Source organism: Rattus norvegicus, chromosome 19, assembly GCF_021556685.1.
Source record: "Rattus norvegicus strain SHRSP/BbbUtx chromosome 19, alternate assembly SHRSP_T2T, whole genome shotgun sequence".
Lineage (NCBI taxonomy): Eukaryota > Metazoa > Chordata > Mammalia > Rodentia > Muridae > Rattus > Rattus norvegicus.
In genome coordinates this window covers 11,886,609-11,899,327 of record NC_141552.1, presented here as the reverse complement: position 1 = coordinate 11,899,327, position 12,719 = coordinate 11,886,609, and the positions used below count along the sequence as shown (strand labels likewise).

Sequence of the window (12,719 nt, the reverse complement as noted above, 5' to 3'; positions counted from 1 at the left end):
TATTTAGGCTTACAATTCCAATGTCGAGAGTCCTCAAGGGTGTAGGGAAGTCATGGTAGCAGGCGCAAGAAGCTGGGGCTCACACCTTAACTCTCAAGCAGAGAACGAGGACTGAGAATGGCATAGCTTTAGAAACTCAAAGGCTTTCCTCAGTGACTTCCTTCCTCCTGCAAGGCCACACCCTCTCCTGGGATCAGGTATTCAAACCTCTCAGCCTCTGGAGGACAGCCTTACCAATCACCACAACCAGGAAATACGGGCATTGTTGTTTATATGACAGGAACTAAGGCAAGGGAGCAGGACCTGGTTGAGAACTCCCCTGCACTGTAGGGGACAGTGTGAAAGCCCCCTTTGCACCTGAGCCAGAGGGTCTGGCATGATGTGTTTTTCCTCTTTGGTTACCTGTGAGAACCTTGAGCAGGGCTGCTTTGGGTGCTGAGAACTAGAGACTTCCTACTTCCAGAGCCTTTAGGCTCATCCATCTGCGTAAGGTCCGTGCACACATTGCTAATTTATTGTGCATACCAGAAGGGGAGGTGCAGCGGTATATTGCGATACATGTATGTGTAGAACATGTATGTAAGTGTGCATGTGTGGAGGACATTAGCTATCCTGCTATATAATTCTCTACCTTATTCCCTTCAGACAGAGCCTCTTTTCACTGAACCCTGAACTCACCATTTTTGAGCTAGGCTGGATGGCCAGCCATCCTCGGTGATCTTCCAGTCTTTGTTTGTCCCCACCCCCACCCTCAGTGCATAGAATGCCTATGTCTATGGCTTTTATGTAGTTGTTGAGGAGCCTTGTGCTTGCACAGCAATCATTTTGACCTTGAGAGGATGGACTGACTTCTGTACATCTCAAACTGCCAATGTGAAGCAAATGCGGTTGAGGGACATTAATTCATAGCATCTATGTTGTGGGAAGCTGCGTAAGTAAGGGGGATGCAGAGGCAGGGGCTTAACAAAGGAGATGAGTATGATGCTCTAGGACAAAGTCCCACAGACTTTGGACACAAAAGATCTCCAAGTCTGGTTCCTCCTTACTGTTTGTAAGTAAGATTCTTCTAGGACATGACCACACCCGTTTGCTATCCTTTCTCATAAAGGTTAGGATGCAGTCTCTTCACTGTCCACAGAACTATGCAGATGGATACCTTTCTCCATGTCCGGCTGACTGCAGGATTTTGGTACCTATTTCAAGGTCTGAGGAGGAGGGCCAAAGGCACATCCAGGTCTAGCCCAGTCTAGAAACGAGTCCTGCAGCAAGTGAGTAATTGATCCCATACCATATGCCAGGCCAGCCCTCCACAGAGATTGCACACATAAATAGGTTGAGATTATCTCTTAGGCCATTGTGCACAGCAGGTCTCTAACCCCAGTCATCACAGTCCACAACGATTGCTTTTCAGTTTTCTTTCTCTGTCATGAATCTTGGATGTTTCCCTTCTTTATTCAGAGCATCCGTCCCGAGTGGATACGGAGATTCAAATCCGATGATATATTTTTGCTTGTTCAGAGCTTCTGGAGGGAACAGAACGAGGTTGTCAACTGAGGTTTTGAATAATATCTTGGTTGATATTTTTAACTCAAAGTGGGCTGAACTGCATCAACCCGTGTGCACGCTGTCACAGAAGAGCGCACTGTGTACATAAATAGATGGTAGATTGGAACAACAAATTCTCAGGGAAGAGCAACAGCAAACCAAAGCACAGGGCTGGGGTTAGGGGCAAGGCTGGAGAAAAAGGAAGAAAACCATTTCCTAATCTCATCTGCATCTCAGTGCTGGGTAATGTGTACATGTAGCTACATGTAGTGTCTCAGCACTAACATAGGGAGACACCGAGTCACCAAAAAAATGCAGTACTGCGATTAAGTCTGTTCGCTGGTAAATAGGAGGCCATGGTTCAAGCTCAGCTGTGCTCTCCACTTTCTGTGATTCCCTGGTAGCTTCTATTGTCTCTCCCTTTCCCTTGAACTTGAAGTATTATTATTTCTCGTTAAATAACAGGTAGTTTGAGATATGTTAGGCTTGTGTTTTTCAAAGCTTTTAAAATATATCTCTAGAGGTCATAAACCCTTCCCGTGGACCCTTCTTCCCATTCCTATTGAGTGCATCAGGGTGTCAGGACCTGTAGATCACTGAGGTCCTAGTATTTGTCAGAGGCCTCCAGAGAAGCAGAACCATGTATGGGTATGTTTATGATACACTTACACACTTACATGAAAGTGCTTGCACACACACACACACACTCTCTCTCTCTCACACACATGCACACACACACATACACAGAGAGACAGAGAGAGACACAGAGAGACAGAAAGAGACAGAGGGAGATTGAGAGATTGAGTGTACATGATAGACTAGAGTGATGAGGCCCATGACCACTCTGTAGTTGAGTCAGCAGACTAGAAGCCCAAGAGGAACCAGCATACAGCTTGTACTTCAGTTTGGAGGTCTGTAGTCTAGGAGAGGTAGTAGACTAGTCTAGGAGAGGTAGTAGACTAGTCTAGGAGAGGTAGTAGACTAGTCTAGGAGAGGTAGTAGACTAGTCTAGGAGAGGTAGTAGACTAGTCTAGGAGAGGTAGTAGACTAGTCTAGGAGAGGTAGTAGACTAGTCTAGGAGAGGTAGTAGACTAATTAGTCTAGGAGAGGTAGTAGCCTAGTCTAGGAGAGGTAGTAGATTAGTCTAGGAGAGGTAGTAGCCTAGTCTAGGAGAGGTAGTAGACTAGTCTAGGAGAGGTAGTAGACTAGTCTAGGAGAGGTAGTAGACTAGTCTAGGAGAGGTAGTAGACTAGTCTAGGAGAGGTAGTAGACTAGTCTAGGAGAGGTAGTAGACTAGTCTAGGAGAGGTAGTAGACTAGTCTAGGAGAGGTAGTAGACTAGTCTAAGAGAGGTAGTAGACTAGTCTAGGAGAGGTAGTAGACTAGTCTAGGAGAGGTAGTAGACTAGTCTAGGAGAGGTAGTAGACTAGTCTAGGAGAGGTAGTAGACTAGTCTAGCCCACGTGCCCCTAGCCCGGGGACCTGGCAGGGCAAGTGTTTTAGTTCCTTCTGTTGAGTATTAGGCAATTAACCTCTCAAGTCCAAAATCAAAAGTTGTCAGGCAAGAAGGACTTTCTTTCCCCTCTGTCAACCTTCCTGTTCCACCCCATTCTGACACCTTTTTACTGATTGGATGAGGCTCATCCACACTGGAGAAGGATTACTTCTTTACTCACTAGACTGATACACCTGCTTATCTCATTTTTAAAAATGTCATCCTTGAAACACCGATTGCCTGGGAACCTGATGGGCCAGTTAAGTTGACATATAAAATTAACCATCAAGGTCCACAACAGATGCAAGTTTGCTATAAAATATGCATGAACTCAAGACTAGTAAATTAGAAACTTGCAAAGATGTTAGACTTTATTGGTCCTTCAAGCCTATGATCCATAGACTCATCTTGTTGACTGTAGTGTACACTGATTTGCTTAGGTGCACCAAAGAGTTTCATGTGGGGCAGCTCTGTACTCTACTGTACTCTACTATGCAATACTATACTATACTATGCAATACTATACTGTACTATACATGCAATACTCTACTATGCAATACTCTACTATACTATATTATGCAATACTATACTCTACTATACTATGCAATACTATACTCTGCTATACTATACTATGCAATACTATACTCTGCTATACTATACTATGCAATACAATACTTTACTATTCTATTCTCTACTATGCAATACTATACTGCAATACTATATATGCAATACTATACTCTACTATGCAATACTGTACTCTACTATACCTGCAATACTATACTATGCAATACTCTACTATGCAATACTATACTCTGCTATACTCTACTATGCAATCAATACTCTACTCTACTATACTATTACATTACTATACATTACTATAGTACCCAGAGGTGCTAGGGACAAGTTTTTGTACTCATTGGATAGATAGCAAGGAGAATAACTGGGTCCTCACAATTGATAGCTTAGGACAAGGTGGTGTTGTCACAGTTGTTTACTTAGGCCATGTAATCTAACCCTGGGAGGAGTAACTATGGAATATAGTCCATAAACATACCCAAAGAGGAGGCTATGACCACAGGATACGTTGTTCTTCACCGTTGTTGTTCTCCCACCCCTCAGAGATTGATATGATCAGTGAGCATAGTTAGGAACCAGCACACCAGAAACAAAAGAATTTAAATAAAGAGAGCTGTCTGTTAGCATGCTGTCAATGGGCACTCACATCTAGTTGCTCATTGATGATACTGGACAACCAGGTTACCACAAGGGTCCTCTGCATAGAAAGCCAGAGCTGAGAGAGGTCTGCATTTACCTCTCTCTCTCTCTCTCTCTCTCTCTCTCTCTCTCTCTCTCTCTCTCCCTCTCTCTCTTTCTCTCTCTCTCCTTCCTTCCCTCTTTCCTTCCTTCCTTCTCCCCCTCCCCCCTCCTCTCTGTTGTTTTCTTTTAACATGATCTCACTAGGTATCTCTGGCTGTTCTAGAACTCATCATATAGATGAAGTTGTCTTCAAATTCTCAGAGGTCTGTCTGTCTGTGTTGGCATTAAAGGTATGTGCCTCTACACCCAACTTCTTTCCTTTTCAAAGAAGAAAGGGGTTGAAAAGGACAGGGATTTGTACAAGATGATTTGTACAGGGTGACATAGCAAAGGCCCTGGCCAAGAAGGTTGGAGATGCCCAGTGTCAAACTTACATCAGAGGAAGCCAAGGCACGTGGCCACCGGCTTGCCTACTACAGTCCTGTGTTGAGAACATCTGCCATTTTATTTCCACCTTAAATTTATCTGCAGCTCCTCTTCTCATCTTTGGGACTCGCGTCACAAGAACTCCTGTGTAACAAGTGCCTCCAAGCTCTTTTTGTTTGGACGTTTTATCCAAGCCTCCAACTTTATTGCTGTGTTACCATTTCTGTCCCTGTTTCATAGGATGAATTCAGAGCTCAGAGCATTAAAGCAAACAGCCAACCCCCTTTGCTACATTTCCACTGTCTCTCAGGACCTAGTGATTTCAGAACTTCCTGAATTCTGTGTGTATGTTCCTCATCTCTTTCATGTGAGAACTGGCCCTCTCAGGACCAAAGACCATGAACTCAGTCCCTTCTGTGGGGTCATGGCCAGGTGTGGCATCAAGGATAGCTTATTTCCTGTTGGTTCCCTCTGTGAACTTTCGTACTGCCTTTCTCCTTGTCTGTATGGGCATAGCGACTGCCTTGTGCTTTGATAATTAAGGCAGTATGGTTGTGTAGCAAGAGCCCATTCGTTACCACATGCTTTTTCTTGCTAACTGGATGCTTGTCTCCATTTACCCTACTTTAAACTTTGTGTTCACTAAGTGTTTTAGCTACCTACCTGTTTTTTGTTTTTTGTTTTGTTTTGTTTTTTTCGGTTGTTATTGTATCCCAGGCTAGTCTGCGTTATCTGAGGATACCCTTGAATTCTTGATTCTCCTAAGTGTGGGGTTATGGGTGCTCCCCACGGCTGGGTGCATCAAAGGAGGCTAAGGCCCACACTTGTCAGGCAAGCCCTCTCTCCACTGAGCTACAGCTCTAGTCCTGTGCTATTCTTTAGTCACTCCATGGAAGGAACCAGAGAGGCTGATTTCAAAGGCTGGGGAGGGAGCTTGTAATTAATCAGCCCAGTTACAGGATACTTCTGATTCGCCTGTGATTTCATGCCCATTAAGCCTTAATCTTTTATTTGTAGCTCAGGGTAGTGGAATTCCGTGAGTCCCGTTTGTTGCATTGCTAGATCAGTCATGTATGCACTTAACCCTAAAATGATCAGGGGATAACTAAATAAGATAGTAGATATCTGTAGAGGACACCAAACGCCCTGGGCTGAGACAATGCAGCATGCAGTACAGGTGAACATGGCGTGTGATTCATGGCCAGCTTTGATTATTAAGCTGTATCAGCCTTCCTGGGACAGCTTGAAATGTCAGACTGGTCTAGGGTCCAAGGAGGAGAACTTGGGTTGTGGAAAAACAGAAGTTCATTTTAGCAGACTAAGGAGACGGTCATTCTCCAGTCATGAGAGTTATGGGTTGGAAGCCTCTTGATAGCTGCCCTCGGCCTGGAACCTGGGGTGTCAGCAGCATGGGAACAAGGAGAGGAGAGATGGCTTCGGCCTGGTTTGTGTCTCTGGAACTCCCAATAATCATCATTCATTGGGCACTGAATGTGTACAATGAGATATGCTAATTGCCTTTGGGTAGGCAATAATTTTTCAGATTATAAAAATTTAAAAAAAAAGGGCACCCAGTGGAAGGGGAAGCCCTTGGTCCTGCCAAGACTTAACCCCCAGGAAACAGGATTGTTTCTGAGAGGGCGGTAAGGGGAGGAGGATGGAGAGGGGAACACCCATATAGAAGGGGAGGGGGAGGGGCTAGGGAGATGTTTGCTTGGAAACCAGGAAAGGTAATAACAATTGAAATGTAAATAAGAAATAACCAATTTAATAAAGATGGAGAAAGGAAAAAAATAAAAATAAAAATCAAAAAAGAAAGGAAAACCAAATGCTCAGCTTTGAAAACATAGAAATAACATTCTACAGGCAGAGGAGGGCTTCTCCTGGGAGGTTATGCTTTCAAAACAGGGTTTGCAAGTTCTCGATAGAATCCCACTGTATTCTCTTTTGCTTTTGAGTTCTTCGATGGTCTCGAGCTACCCATCTTAAAGGAACCTTCCATTCCTCCTTATCCATACATGTTTTATGATTTGATTTCTTGTTAAAAAGTTCACTGGCAAGGGTGTCTTATGGAGAGGAACACATTGCATTTAATGAAGACCAATATTAGGGGTGTCTTTCTCTACACAGTATCCTGATTTTTACCACCACCATAAGCCATTCTGTTCCTACTTTTTTTTCCCATTTCAGTATGGCTCCTGTGACTTGTCATTTACAGACCATATGCTTGCCTGCTAAGATGGGGGATTGTGATAAGAGCCTGGGGAGGTAATGCCGGGATCTCTGGAGGTAAATCTCCCAAGATAACACTTCCTTGGTCTTTCCTCCTCTAGATGGGAAACCCGTGTCTCTCTCTCCCCTGGAGTCCCAAGCCCACAGTCCCAGGTACACCGCCTCCAGCCAACGCGAGCGGGAGAGCCTGGAAGTACGAGTGCGAGAGGTTGAGGAGGAAAACCGCGCCCTGCGCAGGCAACTCAGCCTGGCTCAGGGTCAGAGCCCTGCTCACCGCCGTGGGAACCACTCCAAGACGTACTCCATGGAGGAGGGAACAGGGGACAGTGAGAACCAACGAGCTGGCATTGTGGCAGGCAACAGCTCTGAGTGTGGGCAGCAGCCGGCTGTGGAGAAGTGTGAGGTAAGGAGCACCAGAGCTGGGAGAGGGGACTATTCGTAACCCCAGTCGCTGCATGTCCCCACAAATACTTCCGGGAAGCAGAGACAGAGCCCTGCAAAGGCTGGATTTCTTAATTCAGTGGGGAACCAGATCTGTCCCAAACTTTGCCGAATGGCCACAAAGACGTTTAACCTCCCTTTACCTCAGTTTCTTTATCTGATAAACGGGGTGAGAAGGCCTACTGCACAGCAGCGTAACGGATGGAACCTATCACTGATTTCTCTCTGCTTCCCTAGTCAAGGCTCACATTCCATACCGTGTTGTGTGCACGTGCGCGCGCGCGCGCGCGCACACACATACACACACACACACACACACACACACACACACACACACACACACTCAGTTTTTACTGTGTAGATGATTTTTTTACTGTGTAGATGGAATTAGACAAGCGACTGCTAGCAGCAAGGGTGAATAAGAACCAGCCTTAGTAGCGTCTGCTTTGAGCACCTGAACACCTTGCCTAACTTCTAGGGACTTGTGGCTGCCTTAGCTGTGTACATTCTAAGCTGGTTCTTGCCTCCTGGAGGCCATTAAGGTTATGGCTGATGAGAAGGACTCTTAACATGCTTTCAGTTATGATAATATGTTTTTTGGGTTTTTTTTTTTTTTGGCTAAATACAGATAATACTTTCTCAGTTTTCTTATGCTACCTCTAAGAATAAATAGTATTATGCTTTTCCACCCGGAAGTCACAGCTCACTTTAAGCCTTAGCTCCTGCCCCATGAATGGATTTATTAGTGATGCTGACACAATGTGCCACATGGACTGAGGGCTTATTAGGTGATGAAGATAAAGATAGACTTGTATAGAAATCTAGTATCAAGAGAAGAGACATTGAAAAGGGATGAAAAGGAGAGGACCCTAGGATTTCTTGTCTAACACAAGTCTGAGTTGAGCATGCCCTACTGGGAAGGCATCTGGAAACTGGCTCTTCTGTTTAGTTGTCAGGATTTCAAAAAGATACCTTGACTAGTGCAACTGTAAGAGATAATATTTCTCCAGCTCACAGTCTCAGGTCATAGTCCATACCCGTGGAGCAATCATGGCAGCCAGAACTTGGTGCAGTTGTATACATTCACGGTTAAAAACAGGATGTATGCTTCTCGGGCTCAACTGGCTTCCTCCTTCTCACCCAGTCCGTGAAGCGATGCCACCCACATTCAAAATGGAGCTTCCCATCTCAATTACAAAAGCCCCTCAGGTATTCACGCAATCCAGACACTTTTTCATTGACATACCTCAATTATTATTTTTTTTAGGCCATTTTGACAGAACTTGGCTTCAAAACTTCCCTAGCTACCCAGCTGCAAGGGATCCAGAAAAAAAAATAGAATCTATTCAAAGAAAAGGAAATAATACTTTGTAGTTATGCTACTGTTTTTTTACTAATGGACGTTCTCTCTGACCTATGAATCATTCACAAACTTGATTGGGCATGACAGTTACTATATACCAGAATACCGATCCATGTCGCATTTCCTAATCCAATGTGTAGGGAGTCTGTGGCAGTAAGACTTACGAATGTGGTTATTTAAAAAAAAAATCTGTCCAGATGATTGTGAAGTATGATGAACTATTTGAAAATCATTTCTGAGGGCACCGTAGTGCTGCTTTCAAAAAAACAAAAACAACCTTTTATATGGATTTAAACCTTTAAAATATTGATGCTTACTTTGCAGTGTTTTGATTTGAACCTGAGAGTTAACTTTTATTGACTTTCTGTTTTTTCTTTTTTTCTTTTCTGTATCTATAGGCCACATTGCTTTTTAGACCCTTAAGATGTTTTCCTTGGTAGAACTATTCTGGATGCCCTCTGGTCCTGCTCTGACCTTCCATACCTGTATGTAAAGGCTGTCGTCTCTCAAGATGACTTGCCTTTCTGCACATGAGCCTGCAGGCTTTGCTATAGGTACACACCCATTAGCAGTGCATGTCCCATTGGTATCACTTGGCTATGTTTATTTTGCAAAATAATAATGAAAATAAATAAATAAAAATGCCAAAAAGGCAGAAGAGAACTGTCAGTCTCTAGGGTCAGAAAGCCTCCCTTCATCCTGGCACTTTTCCATAATGTATGCTGAAACTTGTCTTGACATCTCATCACAGGACACGGCCACATTGTCAAGGACGTTTTTTATAATCTTCGGTCACACTACAACGCCTGCTAAGTCTGACAAGTCTTCTTAAAGTTACCATAATGACTTCCAGGCTGTCAGCAGAGCTCCTTGGTGACAGAACTACCAGCCTTTCATCCTCTCCTAATTATGTGGCCTTCAACCAGCCGCCCAGTTAACTCCTGCATATTCCTGTTACTCAAGCAATACCGCTTTCATAGAGGCTGGATTCTGTGCCCCTGAAAGTTGAATGATCGATTTTCATCTTCATTCTTCCATGTATGCAAACTCATGTGCGCTTTTCTTGCCTTTCCCAAGTTGACCTTCCTGAGAATTGAATGGGTTGCAAAATTATTATTATTATTATTATTATTATTATTATTATTATTATCATCATCATCATCATCATTATTATTATGCTACAAATGCAGCCAAGAGTCTCAAATATGAGTCCTTCCAGTTCTTCTCATTGAAGCCATGAGCCTGGGCAGCTCATTTTCCTCTTGCACATAATGAGAAAGCCAAGAGCTCTTCCTTATGGCCATGGGGATGAAATGTGGGTAGGAAATGAGAGTCCATGTACTTGCCATGAATGTTCTTTCCTGTTGCTGTGCAGTCAATCCATGACTATTTCATGGCTTAAAGCAATAGCAGTCATGTAGACGATTTGGTCATGGTGTTCACTCCCATACATGCATGTGTCGAGGTTTGAGGAAGACCATGGGTGTCTTTCATTATTATTCTCCGCCTCACTTTTTGACACAAGGTCTTTCATTGGAACCCGAAGTCTTCTATTTGATCCGGGATGATAGGTTAGCAAGTTCCTGGTACCTATCTCTACCTTCCCCCAGTGCTGGTGTTAAAGGTATGTGTTGCCATGTCTACACATGATGATTGCATTTGACTTTCGGTCCTCTTACCCGCTGAGCCATCCTTTCATCCCAACAGCAGTCCTTTTATTTGCTGTCACGGTGTCTGGAGTTCAGGAAGAAATTTGCTGAGTAGTTCTGTTTTGGATACCCTTGCGCAAATGGTATTTGTTTGTGACTACATCAGTAATGACCCAAGGCCACCTTTCTTCTTGTCCTTTGTCACATGGGCTTCTCCACAACAAGGCTCATTTCAGCACTAAGTTGCTCACATGCAGCTAAGGGTTGTAGACCTCAGCGCCCTAGTATGTAAAGGCATTTAGGGCCTACGGGTGACAGAGTATGTCAGCTGGAATAGTCACAGACGTCCACCACTCACAAGGGAGAAGTGATGTAACCTCATGTCCCAGTGAGTGGTCTGTCAATTAAAGATGGCCATGGCAGGAATAGGTAACATGGAAAGTTCAGCAGACGATACTATGTGGATGAAAGACCACATCTTAGGGATGCATCCCTATCATTCTGGTCCTTGACGTGAGCTCCCTTTCTAAGGTGGTAGCCCCATGACTCAAGTAAGAGTTATCATTCTCAGTCTCATAAGGAATAGCAGATGCCATGCTAAGTCTTTTACAAAATATCTATTCTCATGCAGTGTACTCTCCTCCCTTTTAAAACCCATTAAACTGTGGTGAGTTAAGGCCACGTGGTTATTTTAAATTGATGTGACTAGGCGAGCCTGGGTGGCTGGCTTCCAGAGCCTTGGCCATGAACTACTGTGCATGATTATAGGACTCAGGACTTCAGGGTTCCATACTTTTAGCACCAGACTCCCCATGCATATCGTATAGCTGATGGGTATCCCAGCACCAAAAGCTGACGAATAATCTACTATGATGCACAGTAAGCTTAATGGTGGGCCTTCTTGTAGCCTCAGGAAACCAGCAAATCTTCAGTGAGTGGAAGCAGTGATGCATCTAAGAATGGGATGGATTCTTTTCCTCTCTCACCAGAGCGTGACTGTATTTGTTAACCCCTGAGAGTTTGACATTTTGCTGGAGGCATTATTTCTGTTAAATTTTGACACCTCTCACTCATCTTCTGGTCCCCAAGCTAACACCACAGTATTTTCAGCTTTAATAAAAAAAAAATTTAAACTCCATCTTTAAGGATTTTGCGTGGCGCAGGCTTGCCAGCCCCATAACTATATCCTAGATTGCTGTCAGAAGACACCGTGGTGACATATGGAGTTGTAATTCGTCAGCGCCATGTGTCTTCTTTGGGGCTTAAAAGTGTAAAATCCACTAAAATATTCTCCCTAAATGCTGGACTCTGGCATCAGGGAATGGTATGGCTGGGGTGTAACATTATTGTCTCCTAAGTGATTTTCAAGGAGCTCTGCATGCTATAGAGTCAGCGCCTTAGAGATTCCACCTCCATTCCTTAATTTTGGAACTGCATGGGATCTAGACGCACCATGGAAGCATACCACTGGTCATGCTTGTGTGAGCGTCTCTAGTTTCAGATAATCGAAGTGGTGAAACCTACCCTAACTCTGGTAGGCACCATTTCTTGCGCTTGGGGTCCCATCCTGGGTAGGGGGTGTTGAGCCAGCCAGCTGAGCACCGACACTTATTCACTCTGATCCCTTACTGCAGGTATCATATGAACAGCCACCTCTCGCCCCTTGTGCAATAAAGTCCTTGCCATGGTAGACTATATCCTCAATGGTAACCTACAATAAATCCTTCTTTTCTTACGTTGCTAGTGTTATATCAACATGACAGGTAATTCATACATTCCCTGTCTGTATTATTAGTGCATAGGTACTGCTCCAAAGCATGGTCCAGTGCTATAAGCCATCCATTTACTCATTCATAAAATAATAAATATTCTGAAGTGTTGGGAGTACGAGAGCAAAGCAAGTTGGGGCCACAACTCTGGTTCTTTTGGGGGAAATCAGTGTGGTCTCTGTGTGATCCAAAAGTTTATTCGGCTTTGTTTCCAAAGCGGCTCCCAGCACAGGTGTGCTTCCAGTTCCTTAGAACTGCCAGAGTATACCTGTGGTACAGCAGCTAGCTTGTTCCAGAGTAAGCCATTTAACAGAGAAGAAGACAAAAGGCAGCCTGTTCTCTCTAGAGCAGCCTCAAATGGCGCCTGCCATTCTCCTGTTGCATTTCCTTGTTCACAAGGAGAAGAGGTGGATGTGTAAAGTAAAGAGACCCCCATGCTTCATGTTGAAACCTTGTATGTCACAGTAGCATGAAAGTTTGATTAGGCAGCCAGATGGTCATTGCTTGGTCCTGTGAGAGAAGTGACAGCAATGCCACTTAATCA

The 12,719-nt window shown here is 44.1% G+C and overlaps 1 protein-coding gene across 5 annotated transcripts in view; it reads left to right on the top strand.

Annotated features, from left to right (window-relative positions):
* Large1 (LARGE xylosyl- and glucuronyltransferase 1) overlaps positions 1 to 12,719 on the top strand; it is a 452,006-nt gene that overhangs the window by 210,892 nt on the left and 228,395 nt on the right. For all 5 annotated transcript variants that reach the window (NM_001429168.1, NM_001429166.1, NM_001429167.1 and 2 more), the window contains 1 exon segment: positions 7,055 to 7,356. In NM_001429168.1, coding sequence (NP_001416097.1) covers positions 7,055 to 7,356 — 302 coding nt within the window.